At 42.5% G+C, this 27,959-nt stretch overlaps 1 protein-coding gene across 5 annotated transcripts in view; it reads left to right on the top strand.

The window, feature by feature from the left end:
* The window catches only part of LOC147021515 (uncharacterized), a 107,694-nt gene that overhangs the window by 76,546 nt on the left and 3,189 nt on the right, over positions 1 to 27,959 (top strand). For 4 of the 5 annotated variants that reach the window (XM_085891526.1, XM_085891524.1, XM_085891525.1 and 1 more), the window contains exons 5-15: positions 1,109 to 1,183; positions 1,500 to 1,574; positions 7,551 to 7,616; positions 7,761 to 7,835; positions 9,114 to 9,182; positions 9,291 to 9,362; positions 14,267 to 14,335; positions 21,433 to 21,510; positions 26,068 to 26,184; positions 26,526 to 26,579; positions 27,565 to 27,670. In XM_085891526.1, coding sequence (XP_085747652.1) covers positions 1,109 to 1,183; positions 1,500 to 1,574; positions 7,551 to 7,616; positions 7,761 to 7,835; positions 9,114 to 9,182; positions 9,291 to 9,362; positions 14,267 to 14,335; positions 21,433 to 21,510; positions 26,068 to 26,184; positions 26,526 to 26,579; positions 27,565 to 27,665 — 851 coding nt within the window. In that variant the 3' untranslated portion in view covers positions 27,666 to 27,670. The remainder of the gene's footprint in view (positions 1 to 1,108; positions 1,184 to 1,499; positions 1,575 to 7,550; positions 7,617 to 7,760; positions 7,836 to 9,113; positions 9,183 to 9,290; positions 9,363 to 14,266; positions 14,336 to 21,432; positions 21,511 to 26,067; positions 26,185 to 26,525; positions 26,580 to 27,564; positions 27,671 to 27,959) is intronic. The other variant, XM_085891528.1, reaches the window with a different exon arrangement.

Below are 27,959 nucleotides of genomic sequence, written 5' to 3'. Positions count from 1 at the left end.
TGCAGCAGAGGTCTTGCATTCAGTGTAGATGCATGGAATGTTCGCACCAGAAAGGTAGTGCAAGTCGAAACAGGAGATAGGTTTAAACTGGACTTAAATTTGTACCATTAAGCATTGAGGTTCTCGAGGGTATTAGGTCGACGTTGGCAGGACCAGTTGTTGTCCAAGTTATCGATGGACGATTGTAAACATATGTAGCGATTGTGATGTCCGTTGGAGGGTCTCATTAAAAAGACAATATGCTCTTGGTGATTGCTCATTCCTTACCCAGCAAAATGCTTCATTCCCTCAAAATTAACAAAATAAAAATAAAACACCCTGTTGATGTCCCTTTGCTGACCCCATTGTTCTCCTCCTCAATCGTTCTCACACACACACCCCCCTCCCAGTGAAATCAAGCACATACCCTGTTAAATTGAATTAATGTGGTGTTGATGTAGTGCTGGCATGATGGTTCAAATGGTCTTCTCTTGTGTCAAAGTTCATTGTGTATTGGCTTAAATATGTGTACTGTGGGGGACATCACAATTTTGTGTGATGGTTGTCTGTAAAACAATTCAAAAGGGGGTCATCGAGGCAGCCTCTCCAAATGAGCTGCAACCGAGGATGCTCCAAATGTGCAGCACAGTGAGGAGTGCTGAAACCGTGCTGGTAATTTATATTATATTAATTTGTTGTAAAAATTTTCCCAACCTCATCATCTCAAGTTAACTCGAGAACAAACCATAAAAGTATGAGGCAGTCGGTGTTCAACTTGGAGTAGGCCACCAACGTTGCATTGAAATTGGCGGCCACAAGCTGCTGAAAAGATGCCGTGGCATCGCCAGAAAGTGTAAATAACATCGTTCTGGATATGCTTGTAATATGTCGCTGATACCAGAGGAAGAACCACTTGTCGATCAGCAAGCAACACATCGAGTGATAATCTCTGGCATATTGACGAGCATAGGAGTTATAAATATTTATTACTGTGATAAAAGATTGTTCCTGTATTAGTTACTTTGTACACACGTTATCACATGAAGTCTAACATCAGGTCCCATGCTGTAGATCAAGTTTGCCTTCACTGAAAATGAGTGTAAAAGCCTGTTTTCCCACAATCCAACAGCTCCTGATCATGAATCTAGTCATTTTGTGCCGTTGGAAGCGGGCGTGTTTGATGGCCACACACCAAATTTAAACGGTGAGTCCTGGATTACAACATGGGAGAGCACAAATCGCTTGTAACTATAAAAATAAATGCTGAAACTTTGCTTGATTTTTCCATATATTGAAGCAATAGCTCCTTGTAATCAATCCGACATTCCGTAATCAGCTTTGCTGTTTGGATACATTCTCGAATGTTCTCCATCCAGCTGAGTTTTAAGTCCTGCGCCAAATTTCAGTTGCTAAAGATGGTCTTGTGGTGGAGTGCAAGGTATCATCAGGTGTACCATGTTGTCACTCACGCACATCTTCGGTGGAAAGCTTCATTCCCAACAGTTTCCTTGACTTTGCAGTGGAATCTAGTGAGACACCTGGAGTGGCTTATGGAGGAAATGGAAGTCACGGACCGGAGGATTATCATCTTGGGGGTGAGAAACTGTCCTTCCATTGAAGTACTTGTACAAGGCATTTATCAATGAGTTTCATTACTGAATTGCTAAGAGTACACGTGCACAATCACAAATATATTCATGTCTTGGTATCACCTATTGGTTCACCTCAATGTGTAGTTAACTTTTGTTCACAGACTTGCTGATTGACCTTTCTAAATCTATAAAATTGAGAAGTTGATTTGTCAAGTTTGTTTCGCCAATTGCACTTCGATAATATTCACAAGGTGTGCGCATTTATTGGGCCTTTTCACTGGAGCTAGTCTGGGATCAGCTGGTTTCAATAGTAATCTATTTGTCTGGTTATGTGATCTTGAGGATGTAACACACCATCAAGCTGAACATCCCTATTAAATGGTATGCCTGATAGTATGACTGGTTAGCTCATTTGGTTGGAGCGTGGTGCTACTATCGCCAAGGTAGTGGGTTCTATTGCTGTGTGGGCCATCATTGTTTGACCAGGCTCGGCGGTGTAAGAGTTAGGGCATCCACTCTCAGTCTGGGAGGTCAGTAGTTTGAATCCTTGCCGAGTCATACCAATGACTTTAAAACTGGTACCTGCCGCGTCCTTGCTTGACACTCAGCATTTAAAAAGGATTCAGGATGGACAAACAACCACTGGGTAGCAGCATTTGTGAAGGCTTGATGGACTTGAGAGCCATCTCCTGTGTGCAGGTCCCTTGGATAAATCACAAACAAAATAATTTTTAAATCCTCGTGGAGGATCTCTAAGTCTTACTCCCGTTGTTGTTCTTCATCTTCTTCTTGTGGACTTTTTTTGTTTCACAGCCTACAGTTTTCATCGAAACTTCCTGAAACTTGGCATATAGATGTAAAAATACCCTGCGCAGACAGTAACCATCTCCGATTTTGAAAATTCCTCCGAGGAAAAAAGTTATGACGTTAAAATATCTCCGCTAATGGAAATCACCTAAAAAATTATCTCCGAAACTAGGCAAGCTTTTTGAATTCTGTTTGCAGGAATCGAGCAGGGCATTAGCACAGATGAATTATCGCACATATGATACATCACTATGATGTCATATCCATTTTTATGACGTCATTCCTATTGTTTGACATTTTTTGTTTCACAACCCAGAGTTTTCATCAGATCTTCGTGAAACTTGCCATGCATATGCAGAAAGCCCACGCGCAGGCAGTAACCATCTCCGATTTTGGAAATTCTTCCGAGAAAAAAGTTGACGTCATAATATCGCCGCCAATGGAAATCGCCGATACCATTATCTCCAAAACTAGGCAAGCTGTTTGAATTTTGTTTGCGGGAATCAAGCCAGGCATTAGCACAGATAATTTATCGCAAACCTGATACATCACAATGCCGTGATATTCGTTTTTATGACGTCATCATTAAGAGGACGAGGCTCTTAGCTCATTTGAGCTTGTTAACCTCCGCCATCTTTGAAGATGGATGGAGGTTACTGTTTTCACCCTTCTGTTTGTTTGTTTGTTTGTTAACAGTATTACGGAAAAACTCCTCGACGGATTTCGACGAAACTTGGTGGTATGGGGGGGGGGTTAGGTATGGACCAAGGATCAGGCCATTAAATTTTGGACTTGGTCCCCCCACCCCAAAAAAATTGTTAGAGTAAAAAATTTTTTTTTTTTGCATTTCTACATGTTTTAAGTGATTTCCAACCCCCCCCCCCCCAATTTTTTTTTACCCCCCCAAAAAATAGAGAATTTTTTTTTTGCATTTCTACATGTTTTAAGTGATTTCCAACCCCCCCCCCAATTTTTTTTTACCCCCCAAAAAATAGAGAAAATTTTTTTTTTTGCATTTCTGCATGTTTTAAGTGATTTCCAACCCCCCCAAAAAAATTGTTAGAGAATTATTTTTTTGCATTTCTACATGTTTTAAGTGATTTCCAACCCTCCCCCCCAAAAAAAATTGTTACCCTCCCCCCAAAAAAATAGAGAATTTTATTTTGCATTTCTACATGTTTTAAGTAATTTCCAACCCCCCCCAAAAAATTGTTACCCCCCAAAAAAAATTGTTAGAGAAAAAAATTTTTTTTGCATTTCTACATATTTTAAGTGATTTCCACCCCCCCCAAAAAAAATTGTTTGAGAAAATTTTTTTGCATTTTTACATGTTTTAAGTGATTTCCACCCCCCTCCAAAAAATTGTTACCCCCCCCCAAAAAAAAGAAATTTTTTTTGCATTTCTACACGTTTTAAGTGATTTCCAACCCCCCCAAAAAAAATTGTTCGAGAAAAAAAAATTTTTGCAATTTTTTTTCAACAAAATTTCGATTTTTTTTTTTTTTGCATTTTTACATGTTTTAAGTGATTTCCAACCCCCCCCGCCCCCCCAAAAAATGTTGGAGAAAACAACTATAACTCTGTCAGCACTGTTGATATCATATTTAATGAATAAGATATAAGGTTCACTTGAGTGACCCAGCAGTATTGGCGGCGAAGGTTTTGCACTCTCCCGAGTGCTCCCCCTCTAGTTTTCACTCTGTTTTGGAACTGCCTGGTTTGCTATCTATATGCAATGGAGGGAAAGTACATTGTTTGTCATATGTATCTTCTACTCCCCTGAGAGTATTTGACCGAGGAAGCTGAAACTTTGAAGGATTAATGAAGGCACCAGGAAATGGTGCTTGGGCAAGTTTCGTTTGATTCCATGCAGTTTTGATGGGGTGTTTTTTTTTCGCCAATCGTGGGATTTCGTTCCTTTGGTTCGAGGGGAAGGCGTGTGCAATTGTAATTATCCGAGCGAAATAACCACAATTAATTTAATATGCACATAAGCGGTACGGATGTTTTTATTTCATATATTGTGAAACCCGTGTTATTTTTATTTTTGGGAGCGATCGAGGCACACTCTATTGCCTATACACCACCCAAATACAGGGATATCTCAAAAGAACGTGGACCTGCTTGGAACAAATCGCACCGAAGGAGGGTTATTTCAATGACAATTGGTGGATATTTTCAATGGATGGCAACACAGTCTCTCTCCCACCAATGCTCTTGGTCATATATTACATAACTTGCCAAAGTAAAGGTGTTATATTTCCTTCCTTCAATGAATACAACTCCTCAAACACCAATGTGTTTTCCTCTGTCACGGACAAACTCAAACTGGGGCTCAAATTTATTTTCCACTGACTTTTTCTCCTTCTCTAGCCAAGCAATTTGCTGCTGCCGTTCAGGATAAGATATGAATCATAGTCATCATTAGTGAATGCATATATAATCGGTATTCAATTTTGAACTTGGCCTGATGGTTGCATCATTACCGGGGCGTGGCTGTGCCCGATCACATGGTCCCAAGAACTCGGACACAGTGCCAGTGATGACTCGTCTTCTCTTCGTTGAAAGGAATTGTGTTATCATTAAAGTCCACAAACACCAGCAGAAGGGACACCAAGCTTTAACAAGGAATAACAGGGAACTTTGACACAGAACGAGGACATTTGGCCCATCTTGCCCAAAATGGATGAAGCTTTAATGTACATCTGAGTGATGGCACACACTCTGATGTGATTGCTTGCCTGTAATACACAAGTTTGACACTTTAGAGTGTGGTCGATAAATCAAACACAGACTGGATAGCTCAAAAGTCACGTACATGATATCTGCCCCATACTGTTGAAAGCATTCTTAAAGTTTGAACCAAACATCGTCTCATTAGTCCAGACTCTGGAGTCTACACTTTGTTTTTCCCCACCTTCTTCTCATACTTCCTTCTGTTTGAATCATTTCTTACCTCTCAGTCAAGATGCCATCCAGCCAATCATCGGTAACTCAAAGAAAACAACTTCTCTCCTGCATTCCATTCCAATATCTTTGCTTGAGGACCACTGAAACTTCAGTTGAGGACCACTGAAGTTCATGGTCTCATAACATCTCACTTGGACAAATGCAATTCACTGTTAGCATATGCTTGCCTGCCTGTAAAGCCTGGTGTTGGCTTAGTGGTTAGGGTGGTGGCTTGGGATCCCAGGGTCCTGAGTTCAAGCCCCGTTGGCTGCTGAATTAACACCAGGGGGTTGACTCAGCCTGTCATCCATCTGAGGTTGGCGAAGTGAGTATCAGTGTACTGGTCCCGGTGTATGCCCCGGTTAGAATAGGTATACCATATCCCTGTATGTCGTAAGAGGCGACCAGGGTTGGCGTCAGGAAGGGCATCCGGCCATAAAAAAAAACATTGCCTCAAGAAAAAGCCTAACCCCTGCACAGCAGGGAAAAATGGCTGTAAAAACGGTCATTCATATGCTTGCCTGTCTGCCTTCTGAAACTTATAACTTGTGACACATCACTCCAATCCTCACCAACATTTCTATTTTAAAATATTGTGATACCCTTTAACGTTCTGGTGTCCCATCTGCCAGCATTAGTTGATGGACATTAAAAATCCCACGGTGACCTTCATGGAGAGTAGGCGAGTTATTGCCGGCACCATGAACAAATTACAAATTCCAACATACTCAGTCGAGTATCATGCGTCGCAGTGGCAACCTGTCCAGGATTGTAACTCCGAGCAGCCGAGCGAAGAAACTGCTGCAGCAGTAACAACATTCTGGTAAAGCAAGGTGCATGATGATTTAAAGTTCGTACATAATATTGTTCCCGACTCTATTTCTTGCTGAGCGAGCTACCGGGTGGCGCCTGTGGCTTATGGTTCCCTCACTTAATGGGTGCATGGCTATGTCGATGATGCAGTGTCCTCTATTACTAGTACACTGGTGCTCATTTTGCCAACCTCAGAATGATGACAGGCTGAGTCAACCCCACCTCATGTTAATTCAATGGTCGACAGGGGCTCAAACTCAGGACCTAACGATCTTAAGCCATCCTACTTAACCGTTAAGCCAACACCAGGCTTATTTCTTACCGAATCACACCTTACACTCCAAAGAAAGTTACAGTCAAACAAGTGACATCTCCTGCAAGTTCACACATGGATGAAGACTTTTAGGGATCGTACATTCTTCAGATATCCTCCTCAACTGTGGAACTCGCTGCTCTATATAATATGCACATCCTCATCACTACACTGCTGATGGCTTTCAAATCTCTCAAAATCTCATATTTTTAGGGCATCTCTACCGAGATGACCTAATAAAGCCGGACCAAATGTCCGTCAGTCCGTCCGTCCGTCTGTAGTCCGTCCATCAACAATTTTTCTTTCCAATCTTGATGAAACTTAGTATGTGGGTAGAGGTCGATGAGTGTTGCACAACGATATCTTTTGTCCGGGTTCAAGGTCAGGGCCAAGGTCACGAGTTCACGTAAGTTATAAAAAATCGCCATTTTCAAAACCTATCTAGTCTGCCATTCGACAAGATATTCGGCAACTGTTTATTGATTATGATAGTAAAAAATATTATCTTGTATCTAACCAGACAGATTTTTGAATTTCCGTCCCGTTTGGCCGCCACGTAACCTGGAAGATGGTCAAAAACACCTCCCGGTACAAAGAAAACTTTTTACTTCCGATCTTGATGAAATTTGGTATGTGGGTCGAGGTCGATGAGTGATACCCAACGACATTTTTTTTCCCGGATTCCAGGTCAGGGTCAAGGTCACGACGTCACGAAAGTTGTGAAAGTCGCCATTTTCAAAACCTATCTCGTCTGTCATTTTTGGAGATATCTGGCAACGGTTCATCTATTACGATAGTAAAAAACATTATAGAGATGACCGTCACCCCCACACGGGGGTAATTTTTATATTTGCTTTTTCTTTTTATGTTAATTACCTCTTTTTTTCTTTGAATTGCACTTGAATATTTTGCTGCTAAATGACAAGCACAATGTAAGAAATCGATTAATTAATAATGCATTCAATCATTAATTCATATCATCATCATCATCGCCGTCCACCATCCCAGTGTATCTTTACAGGTTCTATCTGTGCTTACTCTTGTGAATGTCTCATTATCTCAAACACATTCCTTCTGATCATTTCATTCACTTTCAGGTGAAGACCATGGAGACAATTCTAACAAGACTGAAGGGCAACAAGTCGAGGCCTCTCATCCTCCAGGTACAGATCAGCTCATACATTGGTGAACTTCACTCTATGTAAGCTGTGACTGATCTTATACGTAATGCCAGCCTTCATTATCATAAAACACTCTATGCAGTAAGTGGATTTATCCATTGCTAAAGTTTCTCATACAATATCCAGCGATAGACATCGAAGATGCTGGAGTGACTTATGGAGGCAATGGGAGTCATCGACCAGAGGATTATCATGTTGGAGGTGAAAATAAATGCTATAATTGGTAATATTGAGTAGAACAAAGTTCTCAGTAACTACAAAAGAACTTTAAATCAAAGGAAACCATTTCAGGCCTCAGAATGTGAAACCAAGGACTTGTCCAAGATTACTTGGAGGAAAACATACTGTTATGTTTGTTGGGGGGGGCGAGGGGGGGGTAGACATCACCATTGAGCAGATCGGAATGTATAAAGCAGCATGGTCCTTGTGGTGCATGATAATAGTTAGTCAGGGATTATGGTTAAGGAAATCATCCGTATAACCTCGGTGTCAACCTCGAACGGAGGGGATGGGGGGGGGGGGAGTTTGCTGGGAGACTCTGCACGAGAACAAGGGGCTGAGCTATGAACGGCTTCAGGGCAGAATTATAGACAACTCCCAAGGGGGCAGAGCGTTACCTGTGGAGAAGAGGAAGGAGCTAACCAGTGAGTTGGAAGTCAGGAGAACGCGGCAGAAGTCTGAGGAGAAAAGGGGATCTTGCGAGTTTGAAGACGTCATCCTGCCTGCCCGCCTGCCTCTGCCTGTATTCGTCACCCAGAGTTTGTTTGTCGACCTGCCCGTGTGCCTTTGTCTCATTGTCCTGGTCTTCATCTCCCCCATCGTCTGCTCGTCTCATCGTCGTCCTCCTCGTCCATTTCCTGCTCATCCCCGCTGCCGCTAGAGCTGAGTCCCCGTTTTTTGTTCCCTTTTCCCCGTCAGTGACTGAGTCCGGAATGAGACGCCTTAGTTCCTTTAGATTCATCCTTATTCTCATTGTATATGATTATTCATTAATTGCATCCCCTTCCTCCCAACCTCCAGTCATCTCCTCGCGATTCCACCATCCCTGAGTTAGAGTTTGTGGGTATGGGAAATAAACCCTTTGGTTTTTTACCAGAACTAAGATTCTCGTGTCTCTCCTCATGGCTCACGCTCGCGTTGTCTGCCATAATTCAGAACGTTGTCTGAGGGAGTAAAACGCCAGCTCGGCTCATCCGGCCAGCGTCGGTGTTAACTAGCCTGGACACGACAATACTTTTGATATAACCATAATGAGGATCATAATGATCATGACAATGTTTGTTTTTCAAGTTACAATTAAAATTTCTTGTATATTTAAATTAATAACGAGTTTATTGCATGCAGATTTGAATTGAGAAAAGAATGAATTATTCAAGTGAAATCGAAATGGTAATCTTTTCAAAAAAGTACTTTGATATTGCTGCATGGTTGATGCAAACACCCCTCTGAAATGGCAACTTTTGCACTCTCCTTGACTAGATCCTGCAATTGGAGGCCTGACACATACAACTAGCAATGCAGAAGAGAGACACAGCTCAGATCCTCAAGGTGAAACAAACAGCTCATCATTCAATGGAGTTTTATCTGCCTTGTAACGCATAATGATCTAATCCTTGAAAACGACTCCAAGCTTATCTTAGTGTCTTGTCTGTGCAGTCGATGTAAGCGAGGTTCCCAACGAGTCTTATGGAGGAAATGAGAGCCATGGAGAGGAGTATCACCTCAATGGTGAGCCTACAAGAAACGTGGGGCTTTACAAGATATAATCTTTGAATGCTCACCTGGTGGGCATTGCAACATGAAAACTGCTTATATCTCACAGACTATCCTGATATGAACAAAGTCTCCCCTAAACGAGTGTCTGATAAGACGCTGACGTTTTCTCTCATTAACCATTAATGGGAGAGACACTTTCCTCTATTTATTGATGTCGTAGTTTGTTTGTTTTGGAGCTGTCTGGTTTTACTTTTTATCCTTGGTTATACACATATATATATATATATATATATATATATATATATATATATATATATATATTAAAGTAATTTGTGGTACCGTTGGTCCATTGGACCAAATTTTCATTGGTCTTCATGGCCTTGTGGCATAGCTGCCTGCTGTATTGCTTGAGCATTAGCTTTCCTTTCACTAAGCGCAAGTGAGCTTGCGCTATGGCGGGGGATTATATGTTCGTTATTATTATTGCAAAATTATAATACTATTATTATTGTTCTTAATATTATTAGTATTAGTTAATATATGCTTTGTTACAATGTTATCCTTATTTTTGTTATTATTTATTTTGTAATTCGAATGCCACGCCATGGAAGGACCGATAAAGCTGCTCTGTACACTTTAACATGCCATGTGCTGAAAACATGGGAACATTCTTTGGAGTTAATTAGCCGAATCAATTCAGGAGATCATGACAATCGTTTCTGTGCATCAGACTCCATAATCAGAAAGCTCCAGTAGAACTCCACAAAAATCTCTATCTCTATCTCTATCTCTCTCACACACACACACACACACACACACACACACACACACACACACACACACACACACACACACACACACACACACACACACACACACACACACACACACACACACACACACACACACACACACACACACACACACACACACACACACACACACACACACACACAATGAGTGCTTGGTCGATATCGGCAATTCTTCAGGAATCGGAACATTGGAGTCAGTGTGATTCCCGACTGCAGTACTTGCTGCATAAACCCAAAAACCTTAAGTAGCTTTCACCCAATTGTTTGGGGGAAATTCAAGAAACAAATTATATAAACAACGTTGCATTATCGATGTTTCAAGGAGATGTGCATAAATATGAATCTTTATAAACAGCTGCCAATCCTCACGTGACATATGGAAAAAAAATTGGTCTTGTAATTTAGAAAACATGTTAATTTGGCAAACAGCTCGGAAATCGGGTGTTATCAAATATATTTTGCTTTGAAACTCACAAAGAGAAACAATATAACCTTCGTAAATCATGTACCTCTACCTTGTAGCAACTGCCGACTGTACATCCCAATCCGGATGTGAACTGTACCGTTTTCGACTGTTGGGAGCTCAGCAAGTAGCATAAGCAATCAAGCAAGCACACCAATTAAATGGTTGATAAGGAACGGCTGGCCAGGTTGTGACTGTATACCATATATGATCCCTTTAAGTTTAAAGCCGGTCTTCACCGTGCCCGCAGCAGTTAAAGAAATAAAATGAATCCGTTCAAAGAATGACTTTATCCATAAAAGAGTTGCTGTTTAATGTAGAACAACCCTGGAGACATCGCAAAGTTTAATCGCCCATGAAATAAACATTGCAGATAATCCGCCACGTTACCTCCTCGTCTGTGCATGCGACACGTGGTACGTCGGTTCGCAAAAATCGTATCATATACTGCATGAAATCGGCCCAAGCTCCTCATTTGAAAACTATAGCACTTATGAAAGTGATGTACAGTATATCGTGAATCATAGCCATGATGAACAGTCATTTCATCACATGAGTGAGGAAATTGGAAAAAAAACTATCATAAAGAAATCATGCCTGGTGTTGGCTTAATGGCTAGAGCGGTGGGCTTTGGATCTGAGGGTCCTGAGTTCAAATCCCAATCAGCTGTTGAATTAATACCAGGTGGGGTTGACGCTACCTGTTATCCTTCCGAGGTCGGCAAAACGAATGCCACCTTGCTGGTATCCTGTGTCGGAGTGGCGACCCGTCCAGGATTGTGTCCAATAGCCAAGGAGACTGCTTCTGCAGCACCAATGCTTTGCACAGAGTATGGTCCCAATGGAATGATGGATGGATTAAGAAATCGTTGCAGCCTGTTCCAAGTCAAGGCTTGGTTGAGCAGGCCAAAATACATCCCCCCAAAAACACCCCCTCCAAAAGGGGTGTTTTAATTAACCCAAACACCCAATTTTCACTCTTGCACTTCCTTGTTGTTTTCTTAGTATGCATGCAAAGTTTCAGGCTGATAGGTTTCATGGTTTTGGAGTTATGGAGGACACACACACACACACACACACACTAGTATGGATAGAAACATTATTTAAACATAGATGCTTACCCCAACAATAATCTGTTTCAATGATACAGTATGCGCAGCTAAAACTCAACCAAACTTTCACCATCGGAGCAGGCATCTGAATTGAGGTGGCCTGGCTGAAGGTGCTTACTGATATGCACACAGTGAATGAGCTCGAACATCTTCCAAAGGGAACCTGGTGTCACTTTGTTTTTGTATTCAAAATCTCAGCTCACCGAAGAGTGAGGGTAGAAAGCAGCACTCTCAATGTTGGGCAGTCGAACAAAATGTAGATGCAAAAAGGGTTCGATGAACGAACAGAAGGACAAAATGCAGAGGAAACATAGCAACTTGCAAAAGGATATGGAGAGGCAGGGATGACTTGATGAGGCAAGAAAATACCATCGGTAGGGTAGGGATGGAGGATAGCCTGAGGCGGTAGCACACTGCTAACTTCCGAAGCCATTGAAGGAAGGATGGGATTGAACAGACTGAGTAACGAGGTTAAATAAGCATGAGAATATAAGAACAGAGTTAAAAGTGAGCAGCCATCTTGGATTTGGGGATTTTAACAAGGCGTACAATACGGGCAATCTGGAGGACTGAAAGAGAAGAGGGATCAAGACCAGATAGAGCCCATCAACCTGTCTGTGATGAGAGAGCAGCACAGCAGATCCTGTGGAAGGAGTAGAAACATAATTCAGATCTGATAAGATCTTTGTAATTCGCTGTGACAACTCGAAAAGATGTTGATTTGATTGGATTTCACTCTGCGATTGGGATATCTGGCTCTTTTACACCTGTGATGATATGGTGAATCCCACCTGCACACTTGTATTGATGATCACGGTCATTCATTTGAATTATAAGTTCATTGCCAGAGTAGCAAGATGGTTCATTCACTCAAAAACATCACACTGCACAAACTTGCAGGATCCACTCCAACGTCAAGGCTACATTCTGAGCTCCAGTAGTTAACATGATCAAAGTTTCTCGCTTTACTGAATATTTTGACTTCCACCAACGACGAAGAATTTGTTTATGGTCAACCAAATGAAACAAATCCCTCGTATTGGACTCCCAAGACCAACAATGGTATGAACGACATGAGACACTTGTGTTAATGGCATAGTAGCCTTTCATATTCACGACACCCTTACAGAAATGTCCCTTGAATCAATGACTTTGGCCTGGTGGCGCATGCTTAAGGCTCTGGAAATATTAAAACATGAAGGCAGGAATTTAATTTGGCTCGAGTAATTAATCTAACGAGCCGAAACCCCATCACAGACGGATTCCGTTCATTCAACCACCCTCACCAGCTCACCCACACTCGAGGAACATGTCCTGGACAGGGCGTGCTTGCCTCCGCCTACTCATCCCCGCCCCTGCCCCATTCCCCCCCCTACCTCCCACCCCCCGCCTTCAATTTGCTTACCCCCGCCCAAAAATTTAATTACCCCGGCCCCACCCCGCCTCTTCACTCCCCTCCCCCTGTCTCTTGATTCTCCACCCAACTTTCCCCGCCCCCTGTCCACCCACTCACACTCAACCCCGCCTAATTCACCCCAGCCCCCGCCCCCTCATCCCCCTCCCCCTTCCCCCCCCGTCTCCCACTTTCAATTTGCTTACCCCCGCCCAAAAATTTGCTTACCTCGCCCCCGTCTCAACAAAAAGTGTTTATTCTGCTTCAGAGTTGAAAGTTGCCTATTGCCACTATGTGCGATGCACTCTTACAGGTACGACGTTTCTTTCAGTCCAGGTCACAGTCCTGAGAAAAACGTGGCGCGACCGCTAAGAGGAGCACAAAATTGGTCCTTCAGTATTAATATAGATAATTATTACTCTCATTTTAAAGTCTCTCTAGTCCCATTGACATGTGTGCAAGACCAATGGGACAGTCTGCATGAAGTCTTCTCAAAATGACACCCAGTGTGCTCCATGATGCAGCACCCTGCATGTCGAGTTTCAGGTTGATGCCCAATCTTAAATCGAGCATAAGTTTTGGATTATTTTTGTGGAGATCACTGCTGTGCTCGTCATTACGAGAAATTACTCGCCATTTTAGTTGAGGCTCATGGAAGAGCTCGCACTGGTACACTGAACAGATCAGGATACAACAGGACAAAAGAAGTAGTAGAGAGAAGGGGTATATACCAAGAGCAGAGTTGAAGGCCAAGATAGAGGCAGACTTGGCCAAACAATAGGTGTGGGGATGAATGGGGGACAAGAGAGGGTGTATGGGGTGGACAAGATGGATACGGAAGGAAACTCTCAGGGGCAGGGGGTGGGGGGACAGGAAATTTGGAAGGAGTAGGGTATACAGTCATATACAGTATACTAAAGTCAATATATACTAAAATCGACAAGGGATTGGGGTGTGTTGAGGGGGTGGGGGTTAATGAGGGTGGAAAAGATCATGGTTTTGGATTGGGGGTGATATGAGATGGTGGTAAACAGTTGATTTGAAGACCTGCAGTGAATTATGAGATTGAAGAGAATGTGGCCATTCTTAATTAACAGCATTTTCTCCACACTCTGACCCCTCTTTATCCTTCCTCAGCATCCAGCCACGGAGGAGCTCCCACAGTGTTCATGGAAGTTGAAGAAGTATTTCAGGAGCACACTCGAGGTTAAGAAAATACCAAACCCCATTTGTTTGTTGCTGCTCTCTGCATTTCTTAGACTGTATTGGAATTGGTTTGACCCAAACAATCAAAATCTTCATTGATATATTTTAGTGCAAGCAGTGTAAAGACACGATTTTTAAGTCCATGTAATTCATAGTCAACCATGAAATGCAAATGAATTATGAACAGTCCATTGTTTGTGCACTTACCTTTGAACTGTCTAGTCTGGGTTTGATTCTTGACCTGACTATAAACTGTCAGATTGCTGCATTAGAGGCAGAATGTTGCATCAATGAGTGCAAAGTTCCTCAGACCAGTCTGCTTGCATTTAAGTAGGTGGACGTTAAAAATCCCACGGTATCTTTGGTGAAAAGGCGGCGAGCCATTGCCAGCACCCTGAACAGAGTACAAATTACTAACAGAGTACCCGCCTTAAGGGCGATCTTGTTCCAGACATGTAACATGTTCCTCTGATGCATCCATTTATTCGGGTGGTGTATAGGCAACTGACAGCTCTGTAGAGGCAAAAAAAAACAACACTGGCTTCGTTGCATGAAGCAAAACCATACCTACTGCTAATAATTCCAACACCTCACTGCACTGGAAAACATGGGGACAGGAATAATGCACTGTAAATGGTCGAAACTTGTAATACCCTCCACCATCTGGAAGCAGCGCCACACAATACACATTTAGACAGAGAACTTGCATCCCCCCCCCCTCACCCCCAAGACCACAAACAAAGATAAAAACTCCCCCACACATTAATTATGGTCATGCTGATTCTATGCAGCAAGTCTGAATGTAATCAGCCCAGAACTGTAGGAGGAGTAGCGTGACAAACAAAAAACAAGAAAAAGACGTCATGCAGAGCACGATACTTGCAAAATCCACCCACCTCTCCAAAGGTTCCATGGATACATCAAATTGTCCATTTCATTAAGATTTAAAATCGACAATCTTAATCAAAGCTCAGGTCAATCGGATGAAAATTGATTTTTTTTCAGATTGAAATTGATGATTTTATAAATTTGACCTCGAGTTGACCTTTGACATTTTGACCTCAAAAATAGTTGGTTTCCAAATTCAGTGATGCACTATGCAATTGCTGCTTAACCCTCAGGTTAATCAGATAAAAAGTGATGCTTTTTCAGATGAAATTTGATGATTTTAGAAGTTTGACCTCGAGTTGACTTTTGACGTTTTGACCTCAAAAATAGTTGCTTTTCCACTTCAGCGATGGACTTTGCAAATCCTGTTCAACTTTCAAGTTAATAGGATGTAAATTGATGATTTTTCAGTTAAAAATTTATGACTTTGGAAGTTTGACCGAGAGTTGACCTTTGACTTTTGGATCTCAAAGATAGTGGGTTTCCCAATTCAGTGATGCACTATGAAATTGCTGTTTAATTTTACTAGTCCGGGAGCCAACCTGTGTACGAGGCTGTTTTAGGGTTGGACCTTACAGCCTCTGCTATAAAATTTTACACCCCCAGGATGTTTAGATATATGTTTGCAGTTCATGAAAACCAAGTTGGCAATTCATAAGCTCTTGCGAAAAATTTTGGCGGACGTTTTTGTTTGAGGAAGATTTGAAAAATTTGATAAAACAGCAATTGTCAATAAAATTTCTAAAAAAATTAAAAAATCACATTCATGAAAAATAAATGTGAACTAAATGTAAGAATTCAATCAGTGCATTGTAAAATGACAAAAAAAATTGCCTTTGTGGAAGTAAACCTCGTAAAAGTACATAATTTTGTGAAAAATGCCTTAAAAATAACGTTTTTTGAAGATGGCCTTTAGAACTTTTCTTATCATAGGCAGATGCTGCATTAGAATACTAATTTCTCTTAATGTGATATGAACATGGTATCCATGGCTAATTAAAACAACAAATTTGAGTGAGTTCTATCAATTTTTAAAGAGAAAATTAACATTTTTGTCAACCAAAGTTACCCCTACCCCCAAAATCCTCTTACTCTATTGAACACAGTTCGGTTAAGGTTTGCTGGATCCAGGTTGGGTACTTCACAGTTCACTCTTCCAAAGGAAAATTCAATGGTGTTTGGAGTGACATGGCCCTGGAGCAGACATACAACAATGAAGGGAAGACATCTCTGTTCAAAGGCATATCTCAGGCACCAGCTGCTCGAGATAAATATGTGAAGACAGCACCATTTCTCACAGCTGTATCAGAGAACATAAAGTCTATGGCTAATCTAGGCCAACAGGAATCTACTCATGATGGAGAAACACATAAGCAGGCAACAGAAGAACATATGCATGTTGAGGAGATCAAGAAAGTGATATGCCAGCAGATGATAAACCCATTCCAGTGTAACAACCATGGATCTGCTCAATAGAGCAACTGGTGAGAAGGATGCTTCAAAGACTTGGTCCATGCTCAAGCTAAGGGCATGGAAGCCATTATGAAAGCAGAAGAGGTGGTCTCTATTAAGATTGAACCACTGAAGCTGGTAACTTTCTCCTCACAGAAGAAATCAAACCCATCAAGGAAACAGAGTTTAATCAGGATCTATCAAGATGAGACTGCAGCTACACGTGTGCTGTGTTTCTATCGAGATGCCGACCCAGTCACAAGACAGATTGCATTTTCCCATGAGTGGACAGACTACCCATCATCCCTGTTTGAGGTTGATCCACGCTTAGCACAGGGGTTTGTAATGCGCAAAGGCAACAAGTCTGATTTCGTGGCAGTGCTAATTGCTGAAGCTGAGCAGGATGTTGTTTTACAGCTGCCATCATTACCACAGAGTGACCTATACACAGTTTATCTGGTAGACACAATGGAATTTGTAAATAAATACCAAAAAATGGGTGCGAAAACATTTGGTGAACTTCCCCAGCTGTATCTTCGCAAGCTCCTGCAGTTGAAACCTGAAATGTGCAACTGTGTCAACATCATTGGTGATCAGTATGATTTTGATGATAGCCATACTTTGAAGGGTGATGAGCAGCAGAGGAGAAACCAGACAGACCAGGCAAGACAATTCTCACCATCCAAGAGTCTAGAAATTCCGGACTGGAATTTACTCATGAAGAATCCAAGAAATAAAGGAAATCTTCAGAACTTCATTGGCACTTCCCTTTGTGAGAGTCCTGAAGCTATTCCGGATGGAGTGACCATCATTCTTGGTGGTATGATGGAAAACAAAGGTCACACTCTTTCCATCACATCAGCATCAAGTTCAGTTCTGGACTTACCTTGTGAAGAACATGAAGAGGCAGACACAAGGATTATTGCTCATCTTGCATATTGTGTGGAATATCTTGATCACCATCGAGCTGTTGTGCATGCAACAGATACAGACATAATTATGCTGTGTATATATCACTTCTGCTGCTTGAACACATTGCAAGAACTCTGGATACAACGGCAGAATCAATACCTACCTATTCATGAGCTGGTAGAAGTGTTGAGCAAGAAGTACCAGAAAATCCTCTTGATGTCGCACTACACTTCTGTGCACATATGTGTTGTGTGGATGTGACACAGTGAGCTACCCATTCAGAAGGGGAAAAGAAGAGGTCAGGTCAGGTATGGGAGCATGTGCCAGAACAGCGCGTCGCTGCGTCCACTTTCCGCTGGTACTCCAGGGGCCTCCATCTGGCCATCCCCCAGGCAGATGCCAGGCCCATCCCCATCTCCTTGAGATGATGGTCAACCTGCTGCAACCATGAGGCACGTGGTCGGCCCACTGGCCTCCTCCACTCATGAGACTCCCTCGCTGAGAGAATCTGGTGAGCAGGATCAGCGTCAGGAAAGCGAGCCACATGTCCATACAGCCGCAACTGACGCTCACGGACTATGCAGGTAACAAATCTCATCCGAGTCTCTCTCAGCAACCGCTCGTTGGACACAAAATCCGACCAGCGATAGCCAAGGATTCTTCAAAGAGACCTGGTACCAAAGGAATTAAGTCTCTGTCTCAGATCCTTGGTCAAAGTCCAAGTCTCGCACCCATAGAGCAAGACTGGAAGTACCAAGGACCTGAAGACTCGGACTTTCGTCCTCCCGCACAGGTACCGGCAGCGCCACACCCCATGATCCAGTGAATCCATGACTCCCCAGGCCCGACCCAGACGTCTATTGACCTCCGGCTCACAACCTGCGGAGACATGAATATCACTGCCAAGGTAAGTGAATCTATCCACGACCTCAACATCCTCACCACAAACAGACACAGACAGGACAGCAGCATCCAAGATGTCACCGAAAGCCTGGATCTTAGTTTTGACCCAAGAAATCCGTAATCCCAACGGCTCCGACTCCTCATTCAGCACCTCGAGGGCCCCCAAGAGGATGTCTAAAGTCTCCGCAAAGATGACTGCATCATCTGCAAAATCAAGGTCCGAGATCTTGACATTGCCAAACGATGCACCGCAACTTGATCTCTCCGACATCCTCCCTAAAATCCAGTCCATACAAGTGCTGAAAAGTGTGGGGGCAAGTACACATCCCTGACGAACTCCAGTAACAACTGGAAATAAGTCAGAGATGGTACCACCACACTTCACAGCACTCTCAGTACCAGAGTAGAGTTCAGACATCAGATCGATCAGTTTTGGTGGCACCCCACGAAGACCAAGAATCCTCCAGAGGACATCCCGATTCACTGAATCGAACGCTTTACAGAGATCAACATAGGCTGCAAGCAGCCCCTGCCCCAACTCTCGTCTGCGTTCGGTCAGGACACGAAGGAGCAAGGATACGGTCAATCGTTGACCTCTTTGGTGTAAAGCCTGACTGCTCTGGACGCTGGTGCTCAAGCAGATGGTGGCGAACCCTATCAAGAATTATCCGAGCAAAGACCTTGCCCGGCACTGAGAGCAGCGTCACCCCTCGGTAGTTGTTGCAGTCTTGGCGATCACCCTTCCCTTTCCAGAGAGGGACAACAAGGCCCCTCTTCCAGTCAGTTGGGATGATGCCTGTGTTCCTGTGAAAAGAAGAGCGGCACATGTTTCTCTGGGACTGATAGGAAACCTTCCCCACCTTGTTGATTTTGGAAGAGATAGTGAAATGGCAGCAACAGAATGTGTCATTGATGAGGCCAGAGTATACTGGACTGCTCTGTATGGCCAAAAAGGGTTCAGCTGTTTGGATACCCTCAGGCAGTATATGTTTGTCTCTTCAAAATTAGACCTTAGGTCACTGCCAGCAACAGAAGATGCGTTTTACTTCCTTGTTTTAAGAGCATTGTATCAATTGCTTCTGTATAGACGTGCACATCTCAGTGACCGAGCACTTCCCCCAGCCACAACATTTGGCAGAACCCTTATCAATGGAAAACTGGTCCCAATTCTCATGTCTAAGCCAGCCAAGCCAAACATAGACAAAACGGTGTCTTGCATGTGCAAATTATCCAAATGTCTGAAACGATGTTCATGCAAAAAGGCTGCTGTGCCTTGCTGAGTGACATGCATATGCCTTGGTCAGAGAGGTTCATGTGGTGGAGTTGTTTCAGAGAGTGACTCTTCCTCTGAAGAGGATGTTTCATGTCACAATATTGTGTTAATCCATTTCTAATTTTATCTTCCTTAAAACCATGGCATGTAAAAGTATGTTCTTGTTCCTGACCCCATTGATAGTCAAGCATTTCTGAGTTGCATAAATCTTTTGTTGTTTGACATATAACCTTGTCAATTGTAGGTAGGTTAAATCACCAATTGTGATATAGGAAATGAACTCCTCTTTAATATGAGGGGTCATTTGTGTATATAGGTTTAGTGGTTATGATTTTAGGACAATATGAATTACCCCTACCCCCATCCTACATCTTCGCTTTTGCCAACATTTTGTTATCAGAGGGGGCTCGCATAAGTGTTGACTGTGTTGTTGCGCAAGAGTTTCACCATTGCCAACATTGGTTTTCATATACTCAAAGGGTGTCTCTTTATGAAAATCAACACAAAAATTTTATAGCAGACCGGGCAATTTTTTTTTAATTTTGATCGGTTGGCTCCCGGACTATACAGTCAATCGGATGAAAATTGATGATTTGTCAGATAAAAATTGATGATTCTAGAAGTTTGACCTTGAGTTGACCTTTGACCTTTTGATCTAAAAAAAATAGTGGGTTTCCCAATTCAGTGATGTAATATGTCCTGGACGTAAGAATATCCTGGACGGGTCGCCACTCCGACACAGGTTACCAACAAGCTGGCACTCATTTTGCCGACCTCAAAAGGATAACAGAAAGTCAACCCCACCTGGTATTATTTCAACAGCCATTGGGGATTTGAACTCAGGATCTCAGGACCCGAAGTCCACCACCCTAACCATTAAGCCAACACCAGGCATAATGATAGAATCGACTGACCAATATACTTGAAAAATCTTCGATTTTGCAAGAAACAAACAAACACCGGTCCGTGAAATTTTTTTTGATCTCAAAAAATAGTGGGTTTCCCAATTCAGTGATGTAATATGCAAATGCTGTTAAAATAGGTGTGTGATGATATGGTAGGGATTGGCGATTATAGGAGATGTCCTAACAGCACACACTTTAGTGTTTTCTAACAGCTTGCTGTGTTCACACCAAACTCTCTTCCTATGGTATCCAAGGCCATCTCCACTCATGGCTTGCAGACTTCCTCTCCTGTCGCAGCCAACGTGTGGCCCTAGACGGAGTTCTCTCATCCCCTCTTCCTTTCCAGCCTGGAGTTCCTCAAGGCAGCATTCTGGGCCCTGTTCTTTTTCTGGTTTTCATCAATGATCTCTCCGACTCCCTTTTAAATCTTCTTTCTCTCTTTGCTGATGACTCCACCCTCTGCCGTACCATCTGTCATCCCTCAGACCAGCAAGCTGTTCGGCAGCCACAATTATTTAATATTTTTAATCTGTACCTGTTTATGAGACATGTGTTCGTCCCCATGGGTCTGGAACTGTGAACCAGAACAGCACTAATTGCATGTCAGAGTAAGTAATGATCTAACCGACAGGGGGTCTTGCAGCGGCAACACATCCCCAGCCTTTAGAAAATAGTGCACATCTGTGGGGACGAACTCATAACTTACTGATTCCCATTCCAATGTGCATATGAATGAATAAACAAGTTTTGATTTTTCATTACAGTTTTAGACAATGAGACTGCTGGTGCAAATTATAAAGGGAATGAGACTGGTGGAGCAGAGAACTATCATTTGCAGGAAGGTAATAACTTTGTATCTTACAATCACTGTTTCCCTTTACACCTGTAATGTTTTCCATTTGTGCATTTCCTTCCATTGTGCCATCACTCGGTGTATTATTTTAAATTCAGTGAATAATATTCCCGCTTCCTGGGGTTTGTAGAGCGAGCTTGTTTTTAATGACTGATGGGAAATTGTTATGCTATTTTCTCGATACCATGCTGACCTGGAGCCCTAATGGAAATCAAAACACTACAGAAAACAGAAAATCACACGCAGACTGATCGCTAGCATGACTTTGAGCCATGCCATCCGATGTACTACAAACGGGTGGCAATTAATACACTCGTGAAAAGGGCACAATATTTACCGTCCACGAGGGAGGGTAAGACGATGGAATCTTGGGGGATTTCAATGCATCGACTGAAACTGATTGGGATGGTTATGAGACGTGTGTTGCTCCCCATGGGTCTGGAACTGTGAACCAGAACAGCACTAAGTTCCTTGACTTTGGAAGAAGTCATGGACTTGGGGTGGCTGATTCATGGTTTCAGTGCCCACAAGCTCATCGCTGGACTTGGAATTCCAACACTGGTGGTGTGGCAATGGAGATTGACCATGTGCTCATTGATGGTCACTGGAGGATGATCTAGAACTGCAGGGTCTACCGGAGTGCTCAGTTCCTCAATACTGACCACAGGCTTGTTGTAGCAACTCTTAAGTTGCAGCTTAAATCCAGGAGAATGGTACCATCCCAGCCTAGGCTGGATGTTGGCAAGCTAAAGGATGAGAGGGTGGCTGAGGAATTTGCAAAGAGGCTGAGTGGAGATTTGGGGGGTCTGGGTGCTTTGGGAGGTCCTGCAGAGTTGTGGAGTGCCTTCAAGACCACCGTCCTCGATGTTGCCCGGAAGATGTCTTGGAACTCATCTGAGGGTGAAGAAGAATTGACCAGAGTTGATCAGAGTCGCAGGGCCAAGATACCATTGACCAGAGTCGCAGGGCCAAGCTGAATGGCAGAGCTGAGCTATTCAGGGGTCTGAGGGGTAAAACTGCACGTGTACTAAGGGTGGATAAGGAGGCCTATGTGCAAGGAATCTGTGAGGGGGTAGAGCAACACCGATGGTCAAGTGGTTCTCATTCTGCTTACAGGGGAATTCGCACATTGCGTTCATCTAAGCCCATCCCTCGGTGTACTGCATTTATAGGAGAGGGTGGTAGGCTCTTGACAGAGGAGTCCGAAGTGAAGGCCCGCTGGGCCAGTTACCTTGAGCGGCTGTACCAATCTGATCCACCAGCTGTGGAGTTGGATGTCAGCGGTGTTACTATCCCCATTGCTGAACCTCCAACCAACTGTGGTCCACCTTCATTTGTGGAAACAGGCTGCGGTGAACCAGTTGAAATGGGGTAAAGCTCCAGGGATCTGTGGCATCCATGCTGAACTTCTCAAGGCTGGTGGAAATGCTGCACTTGTGTCGTTGCATGCAGTTCTGTGCTCTGCCTGGAACACAGGCATCATCCCAACTGAATGGAAGATGGGCCTTGTCCCTCTCTGGAAAGGGAAGGGTGATCGCCAGGACTTCAACCACGACTGAGGGCTGACTTTGCTCTCAGTGCCGGGCAAGGTCTTTACTCTGATAATTCTTGAGAGGGTTCACCCCCATCTGTTTGAGCACCAGCATCCAGAGCAGTCAGGCTTTACCCCAAAGAGGTCAACGATTGACCCTATCCTTGCTTTCCAGGTCCTCACTGAACGCAGACAAGACTTTTTATCAGGGGCTGCTTTCAGCCTATGTCGATCTCTGTGAAGCATTTGATTCAATGAATCGGGATGCCCTCTGGAGGATTCTTGACCTTCATGGGGTGCCACCAAAACCGATCAATCTTATATCTGAACTATAGTCTGGTACTGAGAATGCTGTGAGATGTGGTGGTACCATCTCCGACTTATTTCCAGTTGTCACTGGAGTTCGTCAGGGGTGTGTACTGGCCCCCACACTTTTCAGCGCTTGTATGGACTGAATTCTGTGGAGGATGTCGGAGAGATGAAGCTGCGGTGCGTCATTTGGGAATGTCAAGATCTCTGAGTTTTATTTCGCAGATGATGTAGTCGTCTTTGCAGAGACTCTGGATATCCTTTTGGGGACCCTCGAGGTGCTGAATGAGGAGTTGGATCCGCTGGGATTGCGGGATTCCTGGGTCAAAACTAAGATCCAGGCTTTCATTGACATCTTGGATGCTGCTATCCTGTCTGTGTCTGTTTGTGGTGAGGATGTTGAGGTCGTGGAGAGATTCACTTACCTTGGCAGTGATATTCATGTCTTTGCTGGCTGTGAGCCAGAGGTCAACAGATGTCTGTGTCCACACAGAACTTTAGTGTTTTTCTCCGCTTGTCGGATTGAGACAAAATTTTCACCATTGGTGCGACTACTCATGTAGAATGGTGTAATGATAACTGCAATGTCATTTCGGTCATGTGATGTGGCAGCCATATTGGAAAAACGGAAAAAGTTCGGACCTCTGTATCTCTGAAACCACACCAAGGAATTATTGAAACTTGGCACATAGCAAGTACACCTCATGGGGAATAAGTGTGAATTTTTTTTCATGACGTCAGAGGTGCCTTCGTTATGACATCATAATTGCACATGTGGAACGCCATATCCGATCAGTATGAAAATTTTTGAAGGTCATCTCGGGATAGAATGGTCCACAGAAAAAAAAATTCATGATGTTATCGGTCACGTGATTCGGCAGCCATATTGGTTTTTTTTTAAACCTTCAAAAATCTTCTTCTCAGAAATGGCTGAACAGATCGAGATGAAACTTTACACGTATGATTGCCTATCCATGAGCAAAAGGTTCACACATGTGATGTCATAGGTCATATGGTTTGGCATCCATATTCGATTTACCCTAAAACCTATAAAAATCCATCACTCAAAAGAAATCCTGGCAAGGATCTGTAATCTCTGATTGCTCTTTTTCTTATTTAGAGATTTGTTTTTATGCCTCCGCTGATTAAGTCGCCGGTAGCATGTTTTCTGGTTGTTCGGAGTACGTACATACGTCCATGCTAATTTTCTCTGTTTTTTTTCTGCAACCACTTATCCGATTGACAAAAATTTTTCACCATCGATGCAACTACTCATGTAGAATGTTTTTATGATGATGAGAATGTCATAGGTTATGTGTTGTGGCAGCCATGTTGGAAAAAGGAAAAAATTTGGACCTCTATCTCCGAAAGCAATCAATGGAAAAAATTGAAACTTGGCACATGTGAAGTACTCCTCATGGGAAACGAGTGATTTTGATCTCATAGGTGGCTTCGTTATGACATCATAATTCCATACGTCAAACGCTTTATCTGATCAATTTGAAAAATTTTGAGGATCCTCTTGGGCTAAATTGTATTGGGGGGAAAAAATTGATGATGTCATTGGTCATGTGGTTCGGCAGCCATGTAATGTTAACATAAAAACCCTCAAAAATCTTCTCAAAGGGCTGAACAGATTGAGGCGAAACTTTACAAGTGTGATCGTTTATCCACGAGGAACAAAAACTTCTCCAACTATGACGTCATAGGTCACATGGTTAGGCAGCCATATTGGATTTACCCTCAAACATTTAAAAATCATCTTCTCCAGAATAGCTTGACAGATCAAGGAGAAACTTCACTCACATGTTGCCCAAGCCTTGTGGATACCAAAGTGTTTATGAATAATTAATAAGTCACATGGTCTGTCAGCCATATTGGCTTGAACAAAAATCTTTGAAAAATCATTTCTCTTTAACTGCTTCATCAATTGCCATGAAACATAACAATTATGATTTGGTAGTCATGTGGAATATGTGTATTAAATTACAACCCGATCAGACACATGGTCTGGCAGCCAGAATTATTTAATATTTTGAATCTGAGTTCAGGGATTTCAATCGAACTTGTTTGATGATGTCACAATTGCATGTGTCGAATGCTTTGTCTGATCAGTATGAAAATATTTGAGATTCATCTCAGGCTAAATTGTATTAGGGGGTTAGGGGGGAATTTATGACGTCATTAGTCATGTTGTTCGGCAGCCATATTTTTTTAACATGCTGTAAATCCTTCAAAGATCTTCTCTGAAACGGCTGAACAGATTGAGGTGAAACTGTACAGGTATGATCGCCTATCCATGAGGAATAAAAAGTTCTCCACCTTTGACGTCATCAGTCACATGGTTTGGCAGCTATGATTTTTTGAAGAATAAACCTTTAAAAATCTTCTTTTCCAGAATGGCTTGATCAAGCAAGGAAGCAGCACATACCATTTTAAAAGTCTTTCGTGTGACTCGGACGGAGTTTGAACCACCGACCTCCCAGACTCAGAGCGGATGCTCAAACCAGTGTGTGTGTGTGTGTGTGTGTGTGTGTGTGTGTGTGTGTGTGTGTGTGTGTGTGTGTGTGTGTGTGTGTGTGTGATGCATGTCATGCATGTCATGCAATGCGAGACATCACCCTGTAGAGTGTAGGGAGTGGCACAAACACAAGTTCCTTTCAATAAAATTTGAGTACATATCTGATTGCCATGTTTTCCATGCAGATGTTCCTGTTCCAACCACTGACAACAATATTGTTGCTGCTCTTACTGCTGATACCACTGAAACACATGTGCCATACGATGATGATGATGGAAACCATCACGGTGCTTATCACCGAGGTGAGGCTTCCATAATTCTCCAGGTGGTGTGCAACAAGCCGGAACCATAAATTTGCTAAACATTTAAGATGGACTTCAAACACAACAAAGAAAATGCCTAATGTGTGACATGCTGACAATGTGTTGTTTAACGTTGTAAATGAATCTGACTTTTCCAAGTTGGGCTATGTAACCATAAAATGTGATTATATATATATATATATATATATATATATATATATATATATATATATATATATATATATATATATATATATATATATATATATATATATATATATATATATATATATATTGAAACTCGCTCTAAGTTTGTGTTAATAGGTTGTTATTATTTTCAGCCACAGAATCAACAGAGATTGCACTGAATGGGAGAGGAGATAAGGGAGCACAGAGTAAGGCTGCATCTCTACCACTACCAAATACTATGACTATTACAACTACTACTACTGCTACTACTACTAGTTTTAATGGCCCCAATAATTCCCACATTCTTGTGGGCTCGACTGGGGAAAGATTCTGTTTGCTTTGACCGGTTGGTCAGGCACGATGCTTGACAGTAGATGGCAGGAATTTAAAATTTATTCAGGGTGCCCGCAATAACTAGCCTACTTTTCATGAAAGACGTGGGATCTTTAATGTCCACCAGCTCATGCTAGCAGATGGGACACCTGGCTTAATGTCCTCGTGGATGGCACACACATTGAAGCCTAGCCCTACTTGTCAAACACCAGGGTGACAGTTTATAGCTGGGTCACGATTCAATCCCAGGCAAAACTGCCCAAAGACGAGTACGCATACTTCTAACTTATCCTGACAGCCCTCATATCGACCAAACACAAGGAAATTAATGTTTATATTCATCAAATGCATATTGTTAATATTATATTGTAATTTCTTACACCAAAACATTGTTACACATGTGCAAAACGTGGATAATATCGGAAGAAGAAAGAGGCAAAGGCCCAAATGGGCAGACTTTGCATTAATCTGCATTTCCTTTCATCAGCTCTAACCACATCGAAGAAGTGAGGCAGGTGAATGAGTGAAAGTGATTTTTTATCAAAAGCCCTGCGAGTGGGAAGAGGAAGGGGTCGGGGTGTCGAAGGGAAGAGAGGGAATGTGAAGATGGTGAATGAGTAAAAGTGATTGTTGCTTACAGATATAGTAATTAATTGCACAATGCATTGTAATAAAAATATACAATAAATGCTTCTAATATAGCCTTCTGAAGGACGATTAGGACGCACAAGACAAGATTGTGTTAAGCACAAAATAAGTATATATAATTAGTAAAGAAAGAAGCTTCATTAAATATTGCCAGATTAAAGAAAGATGGCATTTCTTGGACTATTGTGTGTATGCTCTGACAAATTGCAGGTAAAACATTTGTTGAGGACAACTCTGTGCCCTTCATCCCAGCAGCGAGTCCTTCTCGTCTTGTGACACCCAAAGAGATCGATCCTGAAATCCTGATCTAACATCGGTGAGAAACAACTGTTTATGTTACAATGGATGCCCACTTTGTTAACAGATGTTGGGGAGAAGAAATTTAAAGGGGAAGGTTATTGGAACCTTGAGGGAAAAAACACCTTATAATAATATTTCATCATTTATAATCAGTGAATGAGGGTGTAATAATTTTTTTGTGAAAATAGAATGTCCGGCTCCCACATCTCCACCACCACCCCTCCCCCCACATCCTTTTCACTTTATATTTGCCTCCATGGACAGCTTGAGATGGTAGTGGTAGTGATTCTGTATTTTGGCAGACA

Source organism: Eptatretus burgeri, chromosome 8 (assembly GCF_056783735.1).
Source record: "Eptatretus burgeri isolate ZD-2024b chromosome 8, Ebu_testis_v1, whole genome shotgun sequence".
In the NCBI taxonomy this organism is placed as follows: domain Eukaryota; kingdom Metazoa; phylum Chordata; class Myxini; order Myxiniformes; family Myxinidae; genus Eptatretus; species Eptatretus burgeri.
This window is presented reverse-complemented; position numbering and strand designations above follow the sequence as displayed.